General features: G+C 39.6%; 1 protein-coding gene across 1 annotated transcript in view; it reads left to right on the top strand.

Annotated features, from left to right (window-relative positions):
* LOC124711765 (G protein pathway suppressor 2) overlaps window positions 1–9,760 on the top strand; it is a 123,312-nt gene extending 113,552 nt beyond the window's left edge. The window contains exon 9 of the mRNA XM_047241979.1: window positions 8,653–9,760. Coding sequence (XP_047097935.1) covers window positions 8,653–8,769 — 117 coding nt within the window. The 3' untranslated portion in view covers window positions 8,770–9,760. The remainder of the gene's footprint in view (window positions 1–8,652) is intronic.
* Window positions 9,761–23,592: the final 13,832 nt, after the last annotated feature.

The following is a 23,592-nucleotide window of genomic DNA, read 5'->3' as shown; positions in this document are numbered from 1 at the left end:
TGTTATTAATATTGTGACTATTTTGTTCCCTACGATGGAAACTATGGTTGTTGGGCTTACTGTTTTCCCTCCTGTTTGAATTAGTGTTCCCCCAACTATGATATCCACCTCTTTGTGCATGATTGAAATAGTTTTTTGGTTTCCCCACTTTGTCTATAATCCTGTCAAGCTTGTCTACATAGTTTAGAAATTGTCCAATGTTGTCATCTGGTCCATACACTAGGTCCCATTGCACATCTGTTGGCAACCTTCTCTTTAAAGTATCTATCTGTGTGAGCTCATCGAAGGGTTTACTCAAATGTACAAGTTTCTTCAGTTGATTCTTACAAAACTGTTTCATAGTCCCTGTGTTTCTCTATAATTTGGCCCATTTAGGAACTCGCTCTTTATCCTGGCTTGTTCAGTTTCAGACCAGAACCGTTGTAAGAACTCAGTTTCAAATTCTGCATAAGACATGTCCATAGAAAAATTTTGATTGGCCCATGACAAAGATTCTCCCTCCAAAAATTTTTAACCAACTTAATTTTGAAACTTTCACTCATATTGGGCAAAAAGTTGTCTCTACAACTCTGCAGAAAGTCAACAGGATGCAAACTACACTCATTAGAAAAGTTTTTAACTGGAATATTGGATAATAAGGTACATGTGTTCATAGAAAAATTTTTGTTAGCTACATCATTGCTAAATATTTCAAACTTTTGGTTTAACTCTGATACTGTACTTTTTAATTCACTAACATCTGTCTTAGTTTCAATCTAGTGGAGTTTTACTGTGTTACTGACTGTTTCCACTTTATCATTCACAACATTTAGTTTAGAGTCTACTCTACTTTCAAGATCTACTGCCATAGCTTTTACATTTACACAAACTGTATCTATTTGATTATTAACATTAACAAAACATTTTGCATTTTCCTCTCTGTCTGTGACCAGTTCATTTTTTACAGACTGAATTTTGTTACTCAGACTAGAATTTACTTCTCCCACTTTAGATTCTACCACTAAAATCTTTGTTTCTGCCTTGCTAAGTTTCTTGTCTATCTTTAAAATATCGTTGCGAAGTTTATTACCCCAAACTAAGACATTATCAAATTTTTTGTTCATAGTTCCCTCTAGACGCGACACTTTCTGATTTATAACCCGAAAATTGTCCGCGACTGACTGATTCAGGCTTTGCAATTGTTCTTCATTAGCTTGTAAGCGGGCTGCAACAGTCTGATTAAAAACTAATGATTGATTCATCATTTGTAACAGTAATTTAATGTCCGACGTCTCACGTTCTGAGGAATTAAGGCTCTGATCCGTTTCATTGACTGACTCGTCTTCCGTTTTTATCGGTATGTCTACGTCCCCAAAGACTAACAAATTTTCACACTCCTGTTCAGATTCCGCACCACTTTTCTCTTTCACAATGGTCATCTTCGTGAAATTTCACACAAACAAAATAATAAAAGGAAAAAAAACAGCACTAAACAAATGTACTTATCTTTTCAGTCTTGGTCCTCACGCGTGTGGTCAGTCCACTTTACTGCTTCGTACCATGTGGTCATTAGACTTCTGCACAACAGATTTCGTCAGTCCAGTACATATAAATGTCTATATCCCGGCAACGAGCCCCCAGTTGTCACGAACCGGCTCTACTGTGCAGGAAAAGTTAACTCCATAAGGACACCGTTACGGTGTGGCTAATGGCTGTAATGTAATTTAGTAGAGCTGGCCATGATGTCTCCTTTGTTGATGCTGCTGTGTCTGCGATGTCCTTGTGGCTTCTTGTTGTCTAGGCGATGATTCCTTGGCTGCTTTGGGTCCAAGAAAAGGTGCGGGTTTTTTAATTATTACTGGACTATCGAAAAATGACGCAGTATTCCACGGTTTCTTTGTATCAAACACATTTATTGCAAGAACTATATGCACAACTACACTCAACCGCGGCCAACACACAAGTGGCCGAAAACCCGTAGTAGACCAAAGATCATGGTCATAAGCTACAAAGAACATAAAATTCCAATATCGATTATTGATCGCAACACCTAACTTAGTATTATCTTAAGCAAAAGCTTTTATAACACAACTTTAGTGAATAATAAAATAAAGTGACGTCTATTAGTGTATCATAAAATAAAATGACGTCTATTCGTCAGTTCCATTACAAGTGACACCATGCTTATTGGCCGAGGCAGAGATTTTACTGTCTCATTTCAACCTCCACCTATTAAATTATGGGGCCGCCACACATTTCAGTGTGGCTTGAGGTAGTTACTCGGCCATTGATTTATCAATTTGCAGCCCAGAACTTCTCCCATCTACCCACTGGAGAGCACTTGACAGCCTGTGTGGTATTGACCACTTCCCCATCTTCCTGTCACTGTCCTGGCATCAGGCCCATGGACACCTGCCCGGATGGGTTTTAACAAGGCGAACTGGGAAACTTGCACCTCTGATGTCACAGGTCACTCTCCACCATATGGTGACATCGATGTGATGGTTGAGCAAGTGACTATCACAATCATTTCTGTGGCAGAAAATGAGATCCCTCGCTCTATAGGGTGGCCCCAGTGAAAGACTGTCCCGTGGTGGTTGCAGGAAGTCGAGGCAATTACAGAGCGTCAGTGAGCTCTACAGCTCCATGCCCATATACGCCTTCTTATAAAACGACGGGAAAAGGAGTGTTGGGAGAGGTACGTGTTGACCATTGGGTGCCATATGTCACCTTACCAAGTTTGGTCAATGATCAGATGTCTCTTTGGGTACCCGGCATTACCATCAATGCCGTGCTATGTACCGCTGCAAACGCAATTGAGCACTTTGCTGAGCACTATGCCTGAGCCTCTGCGTCGGAGAATTACCCCCAGCCTTTTGCACCCTCAAACGGCGGGTGGCAAGGAAAGCCCTCCCATTCACTACAAGCCACAGTGAACCCTATAACACCTCATTTATGGAGTGGGAACTCTTCAGCTCACTTGCACATTGCCCCGACACAGCTCCTGGACCGGATCGGAACCACAGTCAGATGATTAAACATCTCTCGTCTGACTACAAGCACCATCTCCTTGTCATCTTCAACCGGATCTGGTGCGATGGCGTCTTTCTTCACAATGGCGGGAGAGCACCATCGTTCCGGTGCTCAAACCGGGTAAAAACCCACTTGATGTGGATAACTATTGGCTCATCAGCCTCACCAACGTTGTATGTAAGCTGCTGGAATGTATGGTGTGTCGGTGGTTGGGTTGGGTTCTGGAGTCACATGGCCTGCTGGCTCCATGTGAGGGCAGCTTCCGCCAGGGGTGCTCTACTACTGATAATCTTGTGTCCCTCGAGTCTGCTATCTGAACAGCCTTTTCCAGACGCCAACACCTTGTTGCCATCTTTTTTGATCTGCGCAAAGCGTATGACACCACCTGGCAACATCATACCCTTGCCACATTATATGGGTGGGGTCTCCGTGGCCCGCTCCTGATTTTTATCCAGAATTTCCTGTCGCTCTGAACTTTCCAAGGCCAAGTTGGTGCCTCCCATAGTTTCCCCCATATCCAGAAGAATGGGGTTCCGCAGGGCTCTGTCTTGAGTGTATCACTATTTTTAATGGACATTAACAGTCTAGCAGCAGCTGTAGGGCCGTCCGGCTCACTTTCTCTGTATGCAGACGACTTCTGCATTTCGTACTGTTCCACCAGTACTGGTGTTGCTGAGCAGCACCTACAGGGAGCCATCCACAAAGCACAGTCATGGGTTCACGGCCATGGCTTCCAGTTTTCGGCCGCAAAGTCGTTTGTCATGCACTTCTGTTGGCATCGTCCCATTCATATGGAACCAGAACTTCACCTTCAAGACGATCCACTCACTGTGGTGGAGACATATCGATTCTTAGGATTGGTTTTCGACACCCGATTGACTTGGCTACCTCACATTTGTCAGCTCAAGCGGAAGTGCTGGCAGCACCTCATTGCCCTCCACTGCCTGGGCAATACCAACTGGGGTGCAGATTGCTCTACTCTCTTGCAGCTCTACAAAGCCCTTGTTCAATCCTGCCTTGACTATGGGAGTCTGATTTATGGTTCGACGGTGCCCTCCGCATTGCATGTACTCGACCCAGTGCACTACTGTGGTGTTTGCCTAACGATGGGAGCTTTTAGAATGAGTCCGGTGACCAGTGTCCTGGTGGAGGCCGAAGTCCCTCCTTTGAAAGTCAGGCGTGCACAACTGCCCGCCAATAATCAATAATGCAGCCCACATTCGTAGTTCTCCTGAGCATCCAAATTACTGTCTCCTTTTTCCACTTATGGCAGTTCATTTCCCGTGTTGGTGGCCCAGGTCAGGGCTAACGATAGTGGTTCGCATGCGATCGCTTGTGTCTGAACCGGAGTCCTTCCCTTTACCACCTCCCATCTGGATCTGTCTGCATACACCTCCATGGTGTACACCTAGGCCACAGATTCGTCTGGACCTTTCGCATGACCCTAACGACTTAGTTACTTCTGCCACTCTCCGCTGTCACTTCCTTTCGATTCTTGATGTGTTCCAGGGCTCTGAAGTGGTTTACACTGATGGCTCAATAGCTGATGGTCATGTTGGCTTCACCTACGTCCACAGAGGCCAACTTGAACAGCATTCCTTGCCCAGTGGCTGCAGTGTATTCACTGCAGAGCTGGTGGCCATCTCTCGTGCACTTCAGTGTATCTGTTCATGCCCTGGGGAATCGTTTCTTTTGTGTACTGGCCCATTGAGCAGCCTGCAAGCTATTGACCAGTGCTACCCTCGCCATCCTTTGGTGGCATCCGTCCAGGAATCCATCTATGCCCTGGACCAGTCCCGTTGTTCAGTGGTGGTTGTGTAGACCCCAGGACATGTCAGCATCCCAGGCAACGAACTTGCCGACAGGCTGGCCAAACAGGCTATGTGGAAACCGCTTCTGGAGATGGGCATCTCTGGACCTGACCTGCATTCTGACTTAAGCCATATGGTTTTTGGCTTTGGAAGACAGAATGGCATAACAGTACACACAACAAACTGTGTGTAATTAAGGAGACTATGAATGTGTGGACGTCTTCCATGCGGGCCTCTCGCAGGAAGTCAGTTGTCCTCTGCCGGCTCTACATTGGCCACACTTGAGTGACCCACGCTTACCTCCTGCGCCTTGAAGACCCGCCTGAATGTCGTTGCGGTGCCCGGCTGACAGTGGCCCATATTCTGGTGCACTGTCCCACTTTGACTGCCCAGTGATGAAATCTTGGGTTACCGGACTCGTTGCCGCTAATTTTATCTGACAACACCTCATCAGCTGATTTAGTTTTACATTTATTTGTGATGGTGGGTTTTATCGTTTGATCTAAGTTTTGGCGCATGTCCTTTGGCCCTCTGTGTCCATCGCCCTAGTGCTTCTAGGGTGGAGGTTTTAATGTGTTGCAGAGTGGCTGGCTTCTCCTTTTTTTTTAACTTTAATGGTTAGCCAGCCATGGTAATCTGCTCTGTTGTTTTAATCTCTTCATCCTGCTTCTTGCGTTTCTATGGTTTTCTTGTCCCCGATGTCCATTTACATGTTTGTTGTCCTTCATTGTTTATTTTATTCTCAAACTTGTGGTATTGTTTTGTTCGGCACAAGAGACTGATGACCTCGTAGTTTGGACCTTTTCCCCCCTCTTTTAATCCAGCCAACCAACCAAGCAACCAACCAGTTACAATATAATGTGTTTTTCCAGATATATGGACAAGTTGTCATTTCTGTATTGTGCACAATATTTTGATTACCAACCCCATTGTCTTCTTTAGGTGCTGCAAGTACATCTAACAACGCTACTCAGATCACCTGAAGAAGACAGCAGGACTAGTCGTCAAAATATTGTGCGTAAAACCTTTTGCTGCCTATATTTTATCCCTTCTTTCTTCAAAATTTTAAATGGTGTATTCCAGTCGATATTGTCAAAAACTATCTGTAAATCTACAAAAGATATAAATTCAGGTTTACCTTTCTTTAACCTAGTAAAAACCCGTATGTAAGAAAGAGGAGAGAATAATCTCACATATTATGAGGAATCAATACACTCTGGAAATAATTTTTTCAGCAGTATATGTGCCATTCATTTCTGACCAATCATCAAGAATATGTTGGTTGATGAATGTATGGAATATTTATGAGTAAATTCTGCAATGAAAAATTTACTATCAAAAGGATTTTTGCAGGGTCTTGTCATTTTTGCTCTATACTGACCAAAAACAAACCTGATAATGAATTTCTCAGCTATATTTTAAATATTTAAAAAATGATCCAATAGATTTTGTGCCGTGATTTTATATTATAGATGAGACTTGCATCCACTTAACACCAAAAGTGTCACGGGAATGATAGCTACGTGTTAATTTTATGAGTCGCGTAGTTAAGTTCATCTATTAGGAACATTATGACCAGTATTTTCCAGAATGCAAGGGGTAAAACAATAACTCAGGTGTGACACTGCTTCGGCAGGTGTGTGTGTTTGGTTGTTTCTATGGAAGTGTAGATGACAGTATTTACTTAAACTAGAAGAGGGGTTATCCACTTTTTATAATGTTGGTATTAACAGTCATTGATTGCTGTCTGTAGTTGTTTTAATGTTATGTTAGTTTTTATTTTATTGTAGACTGAGTCTAGTTCTATTTCAGTAGGAAGAATTTTTCTACAGTGTAACAGTCTCCCCACCATGAATCATCTTATTGGTTGATGTGATCTGTCATGACTTCCTCTCTTGTACATCACTACCTCTCTTTATTCCAGAGTTCCATTCATATCCAAAATCTCCAATTATTTGTTGCATGCATTCCAATCTTTGTGTCTTGTGTCTTGGAAAATGTTTCCTGATGTGTTAACAACATGTCCTATTATCCTCTCTCTTCTTCTTGTCAGTGTTCTTGATATGAGATGTGATCAAAAGGTAATGGAAATTTTTGTTTTTGTTAAATAATTTTTATCTACTCATCAAATTTGACCCCTTCAAAGTCATCTCCACAGATGTAATACACTTGTACCTGAACTTTTTCCAGTCTTGGAAGCAATTATGGAACTCACTTTTAGTTATGATGTTCAGCTCCTTCAGTGATTTGGTTTTCATCTCATTAATGGTGGCAACACGACCTTCTTTCATGGTTTACTTCAGCCTTGAGAATAGAAAGAAGTTCCAGAGGACTATGTCTGTTGGATACAGTGACTGAGACAACATAACAGTTTCATTTCTCACCAAAAAATCATGAACAAGCATTGAGGTGTGAGCGGGACTGTTATCGTGATGCAATTTCCGCAAGTGATTTTGGCAAAATTCTGGTGGTTTTCATCGGATTGCTTCACGCAAATGGCATATAACTTCCAGTTAGTATCCCTTATTGACTGTGCAACTGTAAGTCAGGCACTCATGATGCACTATCCCATTGTAATTGAAGAAAACAGTGAGAAGAACCTTCACATGTGATGTAACTTGTCGAATTTATTTTTGGCCTTGGCTCTTCAGGCAGTTTCCATTGGGATGAATGAGCATCGGTTTCTACATCATACCTGTGTACCTGTGTTTTGTCACCAGTTACAGCCTTCTTTGGAAGCTCTGGATCATTGTTGACTTAGTTCAGCAATTCCTCAGTGATATCTGCATGATGTTATTTTTGGTGGAAATTCAACAACTTTTGAACAAACTTTTGTGTGACACATATCTTGCCCAAATGCAAGAAAATTGCTTGACATCAGTCAAAGGATATGCCGATTTCATCAGCAACCTCTCTGATGGTGATTTGACAATTTTCCAGAAGCATTTTCTTTATTTATTCCACATTGTCATCAATAATTGATGTGCTAGGGCAGGGTGGTTGTCATCTTCAACATCATCTTGATCCTCTTTGAAACATTTATACCACTTGTAAACTCTCATCTTACACATTAGAGTAGAGCCACCAAAAAACACAGTGAACATTTTGAATGCAGTGCTGCACTTTATTCCATTTTTCAAGCAAAATGTTATGCATATTCTTCAATACATCTTTTACAAAACTAAAACTTTGCCAAGCACTCAAAAACACATGAAACCTTTTTGACTGTCAACAATGAAGTGAATGTTCAAAACTGCTGAAATTGCTAAGATGCATCAGGAACATCAATACCAAGAAGACAAAAGAATTTTGAAATTTGGATGTGTAAAGCCCTCGCAATTATCATATAGTACCACATCTCAAATGCTTTGATTATCTTCTTTTCTATTTTTTGCATGTTCCATGATTCACTTTCATACAACGCTGTGCTCCAAATGTACATTCTTAGAGGTTTGTTCCTCAATTTAAGTCTGCTGTTAATACTAGTAGACTTCTTTTGGTCAGTAGTGCCATATTAGCCTATACTAACCTATTTTTGATGTCACCCTTGCTTCATCTCTCGTGTTATTTTGCTACCAAGTTCACAGAATTCCTTCACTCCATATACTTCTTGTTCATCAATTTTGATGTTAAGTTTATTGCTAATCTCGTTTCTGCTGTGCTTCATTACTTTTGTCTTTCTTCAATTTACCTGCAGTCCATATTCTTATTCTGTACTCATTAGACTTTAGTCACATTCAGCAGGTCCTGTAATTTTAAGTAGACAAATGAGTAGTTTACACAAAAGATAATATTCTGTATACTGAGTTTTTATTTATTTATTTTTCAGAGTGTGTATGTTACGCAGGCACAAAGTAATCGTCTATTGTACAGCCAAGCTGGTCCACCTGGTCACCAGGCACCTCCACAAAATAGATATGTTACCAGCATGCAGCGGGAAATGTGAGAAGCTTGGAGAAGATATGTATGAAGAGACAGAATACAAAGTTAATTGATCAGATAACCTTTGTAAAAGCATACTGTTGACAAAATTGCCAAGTGTTTCAGGCACTGTTGTTTGAAATCAGCGAATTCACATTAGTTTTCAGTTATCCGATAAAAGGTGACAGTATATACAAGAAAATATTTACTATGTTTTTTAGAAGGGTTGTATTTTTGTTCGCATGAAAGTACATCTAACATGACATCACCATAGACCTGTAGACTGGACATCTCATCTGCTTGGTACAAACTATGCACAGAAAGTCTTCTTCTCAAAATGTTTAATGCCCATTAAGATTTTTGCAGTAGCTTTTGGGTGTGAGCTCTCTAGGCTGTTATTAATACTATTGTTAAATTTTTTGATCCGTGAAATGTTGCATCTACCATCCTTACATTTCTTTACATGCAGGAACCAGTAGGTGACCTATTTTTACATTGCTTAGAGGCCCATTTGTACAAATTTTCAATCCTTTGCTTTCATTTTTCCACATTTCACACAATTTTTTTTCCTATTTAAAATTTTTTGTGTTACTTGCTGTTTTAAAAACTATTGAATTTTAAAAATAATTTATTTTTATTTTTCTTATTGTTTAATCTGGCTTGCAACACTAGTATGGAAGAATTAAAAGAAATGGCACATTAAAGGAAGTGGCATGAGTTCAGAGCGCATGTTGTTTCTTCACGTGTTTGGTGATTATGGCAAAACTTTTGTGCACAATTTGAGAGTAAATGAGAACATCCCATACATGTTCAGTCATTTAGACACCTTTGTTAATAAGAATATTTTTCTTGTATACTTAAACTGAATATTTGTCACTGTTGTTAGGCAATATATGAGGTGAAATGTATAGTCTGCATAATTAAACACTTACAAAGTACACATATATTGTTGATATGCTACATATTATTGTCTTTTTGTAATTAATTATTTTAATAAACATGAGAACAGTACTTAACTTGCCAAGATTTTTTTATGTGTTTCCAGTTATGGAATAAAAATTTGAGATAGAAAATCAAAGATTTGATTCAATAACCATGTGTCATGTTTAGGATCTAAGATGTGGTTGTTTGTGCTAAATGAATTGTAATCTTCAGCTGACTCTTGTAGCTTTTAAATTAATTATTGCTTCCCTAAAATTATTATGAAAATAACAGAATGTAAACATATCACATCTCTTATATCTACACCAGGCCACATTGTGTGAATGTTTCATTCCACTTCGAGTTTTTTTTGTTTTTTGAAGACTTCTAGTCCTATTGGAGGTTGTAGGAACTATTGACCGTAAAAGTAATACACACTTTGGAAGTCATGTATTTTCTATTTAATGTGTAGTAACTTAAAAGCACATAAAATTAACAAGATCGGTAAGGAAGGTAGACAATCACAATTATAGTTAAAGAGTGAAGTTCATCCTAATTTTCACTCATAATAAGAAATATGTGTTGCATTGCATATTACACCCACCATATGTCATCTGGAGGGACATAAATCGAACTGGGAAGAAATCACGTATGGGGTTCCCGAAGGTTCAGTCTTAGGTCCACTACTGTTCCTCATATATGTAAATGATCTTCCATTTAATATAAAACAAGCAGAATTAGTTCTTTTTGCAGATGATACTGGTATTGTAATCAATCCAAGCAATTGTAAAGAAACATCAGAAATGATGAACAAAGTTCTTAAAAGTATTATTGACTGGTTTTTTTGTGAATGGTCTCACCCTCAATTTTAAAAGACACAACATATTCATTTCTGCACTTCTATGGGTAATACACCAGTGATAAGTGTAACACAAGGTAAGGAAATAATAAATGGCTGGAAACTTCAACATTTTTGGGTTCCATATTGATGATAATTTGAATTGGGAAAAATCACATTTCGCAATTCCAGAAACAGCTTAGTTCAGTCACATTTGTGCTTAGAACCATTGCAAATCTTGGGGAGAGAGAAATCAGTAAGCTGACGTATTTAGCATATTTTCATTCAATAATGTCATATGGAATAATATTATGAGAAGGAGATGCTGTGTCACAGATAAGGCACAACAAAAAAAGACTCTCACAATTAAAGCTTTCAGCAATCAACACCTTTGTTGACAAAAGGCGCGCGCGCACACACACACACACACACACACACACACACACACACACACACACACACACGTAAATGCAAGTCACACATACGACTGTAGTCTCAGGCAACTGAAACCACACTGTGAACAATGTGGAGGTAAGGAGGAGGGGCTGGGGTGGGGGAGGGGAAGGGATAGTATGGTGGAGGTGGCGGACAGTGAAGTGCTGCAGGTTAGACGTAGGCAGGGGAGAGGTAGGAAGGAGGGGGGAAGTAGCAGAAAAGGAGAGAAATAAAAAGACAGGGTGTGGTGGTGGAATGACGGGTGTGTAGTGCTGGAATGGGAACAGGGAAGGGGCTGTATGGGTAAGGACAGTGACTAACGGAGGTTGAGGCCAGGTGGGTTATGAGAACATAGGAAGTATTGCAGGGAAAGTTACCACCTGTGCAATTCAGGAAAGCTGATGTTGGTGGGAAGGATCCATATGGAACAGGCTGTGAAGCAGTCATTGAAATAAAGAATATCATGTTTGGCAGCATGTTCAGCAACAGGGTGGTCCACTTGATTCGTGGCCACAGTTAGTCGGTGGCCATTCGTGCGGACAGACAGCTTGTTGGTTGTCATGTCTTCATAAAGTGCAGCACAGTGGTTACAAGTTAGCTTGTAGACCACATGACTGGTTTCACAGGTCGGCCTGCCTTTGATGGGATGGGTGATGTTAGTGACCGGATTGAAGTAGATGTTGGTGGGAGGATATATGGGACAGGTCTTGCTACTAGGTCTACTACAGGGGTGTGAGCCATGAGGTACGGGATTGGGAGCAGGGGTTGTGTAAGGATGGACAAGTATATTGTGTAGGTTCGGTGAATGGTGGAGGACCGCCCAGGACTGGAACAATGGAATTACATTCTCCTCCAGGATTTGTAGTACCTCTCATTGTGCCCTGAAATGAGAAATGTCCTGCTTACTATCCTTCCTACCCCTCCCACAGTGGTACTCTGCCGTCCACTGAACCAACACAATATACTCGTCTATCCCAACACAACCCCTACTCTGAACCCCTTACCTCATGGCTCATATTCCTTTGAGACCTAGATGCAAGACTGTCCCATACATCCTCGCACCAGCACCTACTTCAGTCCGGTCACTAACATCACCTATCCTATCAAAGGCAGGACTACCCATGAAACCACTCATGTGGTCTACAAGCTAAGCTGCAACCACTATGCTTCATTCTATGAAGCCATGACAACCAACAAGCTGTCTGTTTGCATGAATGGCCACCGACAAACTGTGGCCAAAAAACTAGTGGATCAGCCTGTTGCTGAACATGCTGCCAAACATTATATCCTTCATTTCAATGAAGCTTGTGCCATATGGATCCTTCCCACCAACACCAGCTTTTCTGAATTGCACAGGTAGGAACTTTTCCTGCAATACATCCTACATTCCCATAACCACCCTGGCCTCAACCTTTGTTAGTCACTGTCCATACCCGTACAGCCCCTTCCCCGTTCCCATTCCAACACTACACAGCCGTTATTCCACCACCACACCCTGTCGTTATATTTCTTTCCTTTTCCCCCGCTACTCCCCCCCCCCCCCTCCCCCCCTTTTCCCACCTCTCTACTGCCCTTCGTCCAAGCTGCAGCACTTCACTGTCCGCCATCCCCACCATGCTATCCCTCGCCCTCCCCCTCCCCACCCCAGCATCCTCCTTACCCCCACCCAGTTGCCACTCCCATCATGCATTGGTGCTGCTGCTAGCAGTGTGGTTTAGTTGCCTGAGACTGCAGTCCTGTGTGTGTGTGTGTGTGTGTGTGTGTGTGTGTGTGTGTGTGTGTGTGTGTGTGTGTGTGTGTGTATCACAGAAAGTTTTAATTATGAGAGCCTTTTTGTTGTGCCTACCTGCAACCCAGCATCCCATCTTTAAGAAAGAAAGTCTTCATTGCGCAAAGACATGTTGTGAGAATAATATGTGGTGCCCACCCATGATCATCTTGTAGACCTCTGTAAGGAGTTGGACATTCTGACTACTGCTTCACAATATATTTATTACGCCATGAAGTTTGTTGTAAGCAATCCACTACAGTTCAAAAGGAACAATGATGTACATAATTACAATACCAGAAGGAACAATAACATTCATTGCTCCTCACTAAGGTTGTCTTTAGCACAAGAATGGGTGCACAATACTGCAACAAAAGTTTTTGATCGCATACCCAGTAATATAAAATGTCTGACAGACAGAAAAGTAAAATTCAAACACAAAGTGAGAAAGTTTCTCCTTGACAACTCCTATTCCATAGAAGAATTTCTATTAATGTAATGTGTAAAGGGTGGTGGGTAGGAGCTACTAACTCACATTTGTATTTCTTTTTTCTTTTTGTAATAATAATAAAAAATAAAAAAAACTTAGAAATGTTCAGAATGCAACTGTCTGTACAAATTAATATCTGATGTGAATGTAAAATTGCTTGTTGCACATCATTATGATTTATCTTACAAAATAAACCATGGATCATTTAACTAACTAACTAACTAAACAACCAACCAATGACAACTAACTAATTCCTCCAATTCTAATGGCCAGTACAACAATTTCAGCTGGAAGGGCTGTAGAATGTGGCCCCTGTCCCAATCGATCCCTCAGATGTTGAACTGGTGAATGCTTCAATTAATTCAGAGATCAGCACAAGGTCATCACTACCCTGCATAGATGCACTGTAGGTTGTACTAGTTTTTGCCATTTTAGCTGTGCATACAATGAACCTGACTTCTTCGCATTCTGCATGCTCTCACAGTATTCAAACTTGATAACAGCAAAAATCTTAATCACACTGCCTCTGCAGCTGTCACTAAGCAACTCTGTGTTACAAGCAACAGCCTATATATTCAACAGACTCAAATTACATGACTGCAATGAATTCAGATAATTTATGTACCCTGTTCTTAGTTGCTAGTAGCTGTTGGCCATGATTTCATCAAAATATTCAGGAAAAATTTAAATCCTTCCCCTAATAAACTTTCCCTCATATGTTTTTCTAACTACTCTTTCATCAGCTTTAATACACACTGTCCCTCTTCAACCTGCTTCCTCACACCCTATCCTTTTTCCAGCTGCCTTATCGCTCCCTGTCCATAGTCCACCATGTAGTGATACATCCCATTCCGCAAATGAGAGGTATCATGTCCTTAAAGACATATATTAGTCAATAGGTGGTGAGCATCCCACTGTTGGGAGGAGTTTTAAATTGTAGATGCTGATACCAGAGCTAATGATGCAGTGAATGTACAGAAGTGGGTAGCAGTTAGACAACCCTACCTGCTGAGATGGGAACAGGAGTACGATGGAGTGAGCGGTGTGGAAGAAAGAGCTCCATGACGTCTAATAATGCAAAATGCAAATATGATAAATGTATTGTAATTGTTAATTACCAACAGAATATCAAATCTGTCATATACATAGTACAGAGAGGCAGTATACAAGTGAGAGTAGCTGTCCTCATTTATCATGTCAAGTTGTAATTTTGAAGATAATCTAAGATGGTGAATTGAATCTAGCTTCTTATTTATGTGGAGGAGCGAATGATGATGAAATATTAATTTTAAGCAGCTTCATCTGCAGCCTGTAAGGAAGCAAAGTCTGAGCGAACTTGGAGGAAGAAGGCACACAGATTCAGGGCACAGACTAGCTGGACCCTGATTAATAATACCTAACAGTGACCGAATATTTAGTAAGCAACATTCATTGCATATGAAAGGAATGTTCAGATGGCAACTTTTTTATGTATTTGGTGCAAGAGGTAAGTACACACATCAAAAAAAGTTTTGCATCATCCTGGTTTCCAGAACTCCTGAAGATAGACATTGACTGTGGATGTTGTATCACAGACACAGTCCCTTTGATTGTTGAGAGATGTCACTGAACCCACCCAAAGATGTAAACAACTATGCATGAGCAGTGCCTACTAGACGGAGGGGGTCCAACAGCCGATCAGTTCCAGTCATTCCACCAGGAAGGAGGTACACAGCTCTTGTTGTCTGTAGTTCAACAATGCCTAGACAGTCAATACTGCGGTTCGATAGTGTCCGTATTGTTACTTTGTGCCAGGAAGGGCTCTCAACAAGGGACGTGTCCAGACGACGTGAACCAAAGTGTGTTGCTTGGACATGGAGGAGATGCAGAGAAACAGGAACTGTCAATGACATGCCTCGCTTAGGCCGCCCAAGGGCAGTGGATGACCGCTGCCTATGGATTATGGCTTGGAGGAACCCTGACAGCAGTGTCACCATGTTGAATAAATGCAGCCACAGGATGTTTTGTTACAACTCAAACTGTGCGCAATAGGCTGCATGATGCACAACTTCACTCCCAACATCCATGGCGTGGTCCATCTTTGCAACCACGACACCATGAAGTACAGTACAGATGGGCTCAACAACCTGCCGAATGGACCACTCAGGATTGGCGTCACGTTGCATGAGTGTCGCATGTGCCTTCACCAGTCAATCGTCGGAGACATGTTTGGAGGCAACCTGGTCAGGCTGAACGCCTTAGACACACTGTCCAACAAGTGCAGCGAGATGGAGGTTCCCTGCTGTTTTGGGGTGGCATTATGTGGGGCCAACGTACGCCGCTGGTGGTCATGGAAGGTGCCATAACAGCTGTGAATGCCATCCTCTGACCAATAGTGCAACCATATCAGCAGCATATTGGTGAGGCATTTGTTTTCATGGACGACAATTCGCACCCCCGTTGTGCACATCTTGTGAAAGACTTCCTTCAGGATAATGACATGTATGATGGTACAACATGCAATGTGTAGTTTTCAAGAACAATAAAAAGGATGGAAATGACGTTTGTGATGATTTCTATTCCAATTTTCTGTACAGCTTCCTGAACTCTCGCAACCGAGGTGATGGAAAATTTTTTTGATGTGTGTGTAATGAACTACACCCAGCCCAAGCCAACCTGACTCTTCACGTGAGGAACTTAACAGATAAAAGAGAAATAAAGTATAACAAAAAAGCCAAATCTCAAGAAAATTTGTTAAAAAGCGCCAAGGAGAAAATGAGTTGCCAAGAGCTACAGGAATAAAATAACAAGACATTCTATACTGTATAGATGTCAAACTGAATCAAATCCACAAGTGGTCATCAAAAGATTACAGCACATATGCAGGTGTCGACTCATTGCAGCGTACACACAGTTCGTTGGCAGCACACAGTTATCCACAGATTGCAGATCACATGCAGCTTCTCAGCAGTGTGCAGCTGTGAACAACTAGCAGTTGACATGCAGTCCATCGGCAGCATGCACTATAAAGTTAATGGTGAGCTGTGCTTGTGATTAATTTAAAAAGTTGTATGTGTTGTGAGTGATACAGTAAGAGAAGTGTTGAATACAATTAATTTTAACATGAAATACATCAATATAAACGATAAGCCTGTTGTGATAAGAAATGAATTATTTATTTATGCCTGTGATCACAAGAAAGATGATCACACTGGGAGAAATGAATTTAGAAATAATTTTGGAAAAATTTGATGAATTTACTAAGCAGATACAAACTCTTAATGAAGAAAATAATAAGATACAAAATTAGTTTAAAGATATTACAGGGGGTACAACTTTGCTTCCGCCATTTGCCGATAGATGGCGACAACGGTAAGTAGTGGTTGAAAGAAACAAATCGCAGATGTCAGGCAGTTAGCTTGGACCTTGGTCAACGTAACCTCATTCACACATTAGTCAATTTGTGTCTGCATCATAAAGTTGTTCTTGATTGAAAATGTCAGTTTATGAGCCTATTTCTCGTCATTTGCGGAAAGTGTTACCATTTTGTTTCAATATGAAGAAAACGGTGGCCGAGTCTCATTGAATGTTCTCAAGTACATATGATAAGGATGCTATTAGTGAAATAACATGTCGTGAGTGGTTTAAATGCTTCAAGAACGGCATAGTGGTGGAAGAGAGAATGTTTTCGAAGATGCAGAACTGGAGACACTGCTGAGTGAAGACTCGCGTCAAACTCAAGCAGAATTGGCACGATTAGTGGCAGTGACATAGCAAGCGATTTCAAAATGCCTCAAGGCTATGAGCATGATTCAGAAAGAAGGAACTTAGTATCCCATGAGAGCTGAAACCAAGAGACCTTGAATGGCATTTGTGTATTTGTGAACAGTTGCTTCAGAGGCAAAAACGGAAGGGATTTCTGCATCGCATTGTGACTGGGGACAAAGAATGGGTTCATTACAATAACCCTAAATGCAAAAAATCATTGGGATATCCCAGCCATGCTTCCACGTCGATGGCCAAACCGAATATTCACGGCTCCAAGATCATGCTCTGCATTTGGTGGGACCAGCTCGGCGTCATGTACTATGAGGTGTTAAAACCAAATTAAACAATCACAGGTGCTCGTTATCGAATGCAATTAATGCATTTGGGCAGACCATTGAAAGAAAAATGGCTGCAATACAGCGAGAGGTATGATAAAGTGATTTTGCAGCACAACACCACTCGACCCCACATTGCAAATGAGGTCAAAATGTACTTGGAACCATTAAAATGGGAAGTCCTACCCCACCCACCATATTCTCCAGACATTGCTCCCTCTATCACCCGTCTAAACAACGGTGCGTGACCTGACTGACCAGCACTTCCGGTCTTGTGAAAAAGTCACAAACTGAATCAATTCGTGGATCGCTTCAACAGGTGAACAATTTTTTTAACACAGTATTCCTACACTGCCCGAAAGATGGAGAAAGTAGTGGCCAGCAATGGAAAATAGTTTGAATGATACATGTGTAACCAATTTGTTTCATTAAAGCCTCAAATCTTGGGGAAAAAACGGTGGAAGCAAAGTTGTACACCATGTAATACTAAAATACAGTCATCGAAGGAGGAGGTACTTAATAGTAATGATGGCAGGTTTGCTTGATTTTATGAGATACATGAGCGTTCAATAACATATTAGTGAAATTTGTATTGATGTAGATAGTTTGTGAGAATTTGCAGTAAAGTAGTGTAAACTTGTAAAGGATCAGCTCTCAGATGCCCAAAATCATATTGAATTTTTAGAGCAATGGAGTGATAACAGAGATTCCGTTGTCCACTTGTGCTAATACTGCAAACCTCCAACATTGCTAATTATTATCCTCTAACCTCCATCACTGCTGACTACTCACTCCTAACTTCCATCACTGCTGGCTGTTCACCTCCAAGTGCTAGTCCGACCAGCCACAGATTCTCTTACAGAGTGCGCACAGCACTGTCAGAGTTATTAATGCAGAGTGCTACATAGTGCTGCCAACTTACAAACACATAAACAGCCTATTTACATAGCTGCCGTGCTCCTCTCAAAAAATTTTAGAAAATAGTTTGGGCAGTGGCCAAGACTAATTTTTTAACAATATCAGATAGATCAGATGCACAAAATTAGTAATATACTATTGGTCAATAAATCAAAAAATTCACCTCACAGTCTGTAAATACAGTCCTAATCATTCATCAGAAGAGTAGTCTATGACAGTTCTATGAACAAAGTCTGAACAGTAAAAAAAAATGCACACGTAAGTAGTGGATCTCCATGCAGTCTTGAAGAAGTAGTGTTGTCCTCCCAATGGAAACACAGTGCTGACTCTTGACATGAAGACTGGTGATGGGCCATAACAGACCAAACCCACAGCAGAGTCAATCAAAGTCTTGAAGAATATTGGTAGAATTGGTAGGTCACCACAGAGCAGACCCACAGTATTTATTGTAGAAATTGTGGCAGTAATGGGCCACCAAAGGTGCAGACCCACTGTAGTCCTTGTAGAGATGGCCAGCAGCCATCTGTTGCAACTGTGCGGGTGCACAATCACAATTGAAGAGTCTTGATGACAATGTAGCAAGTCCATGAACCACCACTTGTGCACTCACTTTTTGCAATATCCATAGAATCAGCAATGCTATTAACCAGTCCCTTGCTGAGTTATCAACACATGTGCAAGCACTAACACAGTCATATAACCTCTGACATTCTATACATATAGTATGACCAACAGAAGTGAGCAGTAAAATGAATCCCTACTATTTACTTAACTTTAAGACCTGGTGTCTATACAATTTACAATTTTACAGCATAAGAATACAGTTACAAAGGTACAGAAGACATCATTACAGTCAAGAACATGATACTACCAATAACATTTGCAGTAATACAGACTTTACAAAAATAATAGAAATAAGTGTATACATGAGTATTACAGGAATTGTGACATAAGTAAATGAATGAAAAATGAGAATATTCTTTGAAACTATAACTTGACACATGAGCATTAAAGAAAACATAACAGAATAAATCGTGTCCATACATCTTCCCAAAATAAACAAACATGTTGCAAAACAAAATTAGATTTGGGGATAACAGTATTCCTCATCATAGTGAAAGCAGCTTAGTATTAGGAAAAAAAATCTACCAAATTTATCTTATCAGGTAAACATGCAGAGACAGGAATAACATAGACACAAAGGGTGCCAAACACATAGCAGAATAACACAAAAGGAAAGGACAGGTTCTGTTTTCAGTGTAACATTTAGTACTGCAGTACTTTTGGAACTTCATTAGCAACTAAACTTTCTTCTTATTTCAACATTTGTTCCCACAAAAAAAGTCCTATCTAAGCATGCTTTCTGGATTTATAGTTTCACATATATTTCTTACCTCATCTTTCTTTTCCAAGAAAAATCCTACCTAAACCTGTTGTCATCATATCCTACTTATCTCTGTTCATTTCCTCTTTCAAAATAATTGTTCCTCATTACATAATACTCTTTGGCCATACCTTTTTCATATAGCTTCTCAATGCATTTCTTCCCAACTCATCATTACTCATAATATAGCATACTTCCTTTTAAACTAACTTAAATCTACTGAGCTCAGATACATAAACTAGAGAACAAGGCAATGCAGCAGCACAAAACAATTAATACAAACAACAACAACAAAAGATGCAAATTGGCAAAACAAGCAGTTGCGTATCTAAATTAGCAAAGAAAAAAAAATGCAACATTACAACTAAATATAAGGCAATATGCAGCAAACAAGAAAAATAAATCACTGGTAAAACTGGCTTAGCACAGTAATACAACGTAAAATTCAATAGGACGATGCCTGACAAATAACAGGAGCAAATGGAATAACTTATACCTAAATACGAAAAAGCATAATCAGAAAAAATATTACAGTAAAGAGAGAAATGAAGATAAGGGAAATGTCTATTCACATTTTAATGTCTTATGTCACATCTTAACACTAGAGTGATGTACCACAACAATTTATTCTACCAAAAAATTATCAAGTCCTTGAAAAGAAAATTATGTATGTAATTCCAGTTACTAGTCACTTCTTCTTCTTCTTCTTCTTCTTATTATTATTATTTTTCTTTCCATTTGCTCCACTTTTCTTAGGAATTTGGATCATAAAATTATTATTTAATGGATATGTAGACAGGAAGTGTTTACATTAGCATATGCATTGAATTTTATATTATAAAACCAATGCTACAGTGCAGCTAGAAACCAAATATCAAATAAAATAAACAAATATCTGCAAAGCAAGGCATAAGAACATCATTAACCAGCCATATGGCATTTCATAAGTCAGTAAAAATTCTCTCAACTCTCATAGAAGACGCTTGTCATAACCAGGTGTGTGGGCATAAAAATATTGCTCATCACTTCATAAGCATTTCAATAAGTAGCACAAAGTACGAACTCCAAAGTTTACTCATACATTTCCAAGTAATAATGTGTCATGTTTGTGGTGCGTTCTGCAAAGAAATGTTAATACTGAGGTAACCAGCCTCTCTTTTCTGCAGCTATGCGAGCGCTTGCAGGAGTGCGACAAGTTGCTGAAGTGGCATGAGCAAAGTTGAAAGTCCACACAACAATAGGTATAATTCAAAGTGTCTAGCGCATAGTCCAGCACAGCATAACATCAGAGTCACATATACTCTTTACCCAAATATTTCTGTGCAGACAGAAAACAGATACAGCACAAAAGGAATAATGAAAATTATATCTTTAACAGTGTCACAATATAACCGTGTAGCTGACAAACATACCAAATACTGTGTCATCTGTAATCTCTGAAAAGTACTTTGAATAAAGTGAAAATCTGTGGCAATGACTAAGTCAGAAAGCAAATTATCTCCCAATAAACGGTTTTACATGAGAAATGTAGTGTAGTCCTTTACTTTTCTTAGTATGCAGAGTTCCAACTTCAATGCAATTATCATGTGGTAAATATCGGATCCTATAAGTTCCATTGTAAATCAGAAAGAATTTGTGACTCAAATGTCTCTTCTTGTGTGACAAGAATGGACTTAAATAAGAACTTTCTGACCAATATGTAGTTTCTTTGCGTTTGTCTTACCATGTAGTTTTCTCCTTTTGTCTGCAGCAAAATTTATATTTTTAATAGCCAAATCAGTTACGTCTTTATGTCAAAGTTTACATGTATTCAGAAAAGGTACAAACTCTCTAATTCTGTTTGGTGGTTCCTCATTCTTCAGTACAAGAACAGGTGTTAAGCAGTTGAGTCATGGGGCATTTCATTCAGCACATTTTGAAATAAGTGTAAGTATCCATCCCAATACTGATGCTTCCTGTGACAAAAAAGTCTGCAAAGCTTATTGATTTCTTTCATGACCCATTCAGATGGGTTACAATGTGGAGAGTACAATGAAATAAAAACAGGTTTGATTTTATACTTTCAAAGCTTGCATGACCAAACAGTAGATCTGAAATGACTTTGGCAATGTGTCCAACTTCACATAAGAAATTTTTAACAAAGGCGTTGGATACAGACCGTCAAGTGGCTTTGCATAATGGTGTGAAATATATAAATTTTGAAGTAAGTTCAACAGCGACCAGAACGTAAGAAAATCCATTCAATGTTTTGACAAGGGGTCCCAGAAGATCAACAGCAGCAAATTCTTTTAATCTAGTAGGAATGATAGGAAACAATGGAGCACGATGTGAGAGGGTAGATGGAAAGATGACAAAGTTTACAAATAGACAAGACTCTCATAATTCTCTTTTCTACATTGCTAAAATAACAAGTTGTGTGAAGAATATGATAATGTTTTCGTGGACCAAAATGTGCATAGCTGAAATGAGTGTACCAGATGAGCCTATTAACAAAATCGTCAGGAATACAAAGTACCCATAACTTGTCATCAACAGTGCAACATTTAAAGAGTATGTTGTTTCTAACCATATAATAATGACGAATTTGCGTGCGTGTCTTTTCATTCCATTTGCTTTTGATATCTTTCCAAATCAGAGCTTTATCTTGTTCGTAAGCAATGTTCTTTAAAGATGCAGTGATGAAGTTTTCAAAGGCTACTTTCTGAATGTAAATAATACTGAAATTTTTCTCAAGGTTAGCTTCCGTGTTACTTTTCTGAAGGCCAGCCAGTGCACATGAAAGTGCATCCGCAACAATGTTCTCCTTGCCAGGAATGTAGATTACTATGAAGCAGATTTCTTGCAGAAACAATGCCCAATGTTTCAGCCCATCATGATTGAATTTTGATGATATAAGAAATTGTAATGCGCGATGATCACTATAAACTTTTATGTGTTTGCCAGAAAGAAAGAAACAAAATTTGTTAAATGCCCAAACGATAACTAAAGCTTCTCATTCAGTGATGGAATAATTTTTTTCAGATTTTGTTAGCTCATGGCTAGCAAAAGCGATGGTTTTCTGAACAATAATGTCATTTTCTATGGTTTCTTGAAATAAGTGGGCACTAAGACCAACTTTAGAAGAATCCATGCTAAGGCAGAAATCTTGTGACAGATCTGGGTGAGCTAAGATTGGCGCATTAAGTAGCACTTCATTCAAAGAAATAACTGTGCCTGTTCATCCCAGTTCCAAGTAATGTTTTTGCCAGTGAGAGAATAAAGTTTTAGTGTTACTAGAATTTGCATACTCAGGAAACAACAGTAGAAATTCATGAGATCTAGAAAACTGCGAACTTGTTTTTTTTTTTGTGGATGGAACTGGAATGGTTCTGATTGCTTTTAACTTTTCAGGATCTGGCTAAATGCCTTCAGAAGAAATAATGTGACCCAAAAATTTCACCTTTGTCCTACCGAATTCAGATTTTTCCAAGTTGACTGTAATTCTGCAAAAATACGTAGCACACTGTTGAGGATACAATTATGTTGTTCCCAAGATGATTCTGGTATTAAAATACCATCTACATATGATGTGTTGTGACGTCTTAAGAACTCAGGCAATATGGAATTTAACCCATGAATAAATGCTATCAAAGAGATGTTCAAACAAAAGGAATTTTCCAAAAATGATAACAAACACCGAAACAAAGAAAAGCCATATATTTCCTACATTCTGGATGAAATTCAATTTGATAAAAGCTGGATCTGAGATCAATAGAAGACAATACTTTTATGTCATTAAAATTTTGAAGAAGTTCTTCCAATGTTTGCGGCCTGTCTGCTTCAGGAATGATTATGGTATTTATTTGTCTCAAATCTAAGACAAGCCTGATTGATCCGTTTTTCTTCTCAGCATGTAATGAATTATTGTATGAGCTTACCGCTAATACAATAATGCCCTCATCAAGCATAGATTGTATTTCCATTCTAACACGGTCCCTATAATGTGCCGGAATTACGTATGGTCTAATGCAAA

The sequence above is a fragment of the Schistocerca piceifrons genome, chromosome 8 (genome assembly GCF_021461385.2).
Source record: "Schistocerca piceifrons isolate TAMUIC-IGC-003096 chromosome 8, iqSchPice1.1, whole genome shotgun sequence".
NCBI lineage: Eukaryota > Metazoa > Arthropoda > Insecta > Orthoptera > Acrididae > Schistocerca > Schistocerca piceifrons.
This window is presented reverse-complemented; position numbering and strand designations above follow the sequence as displayed.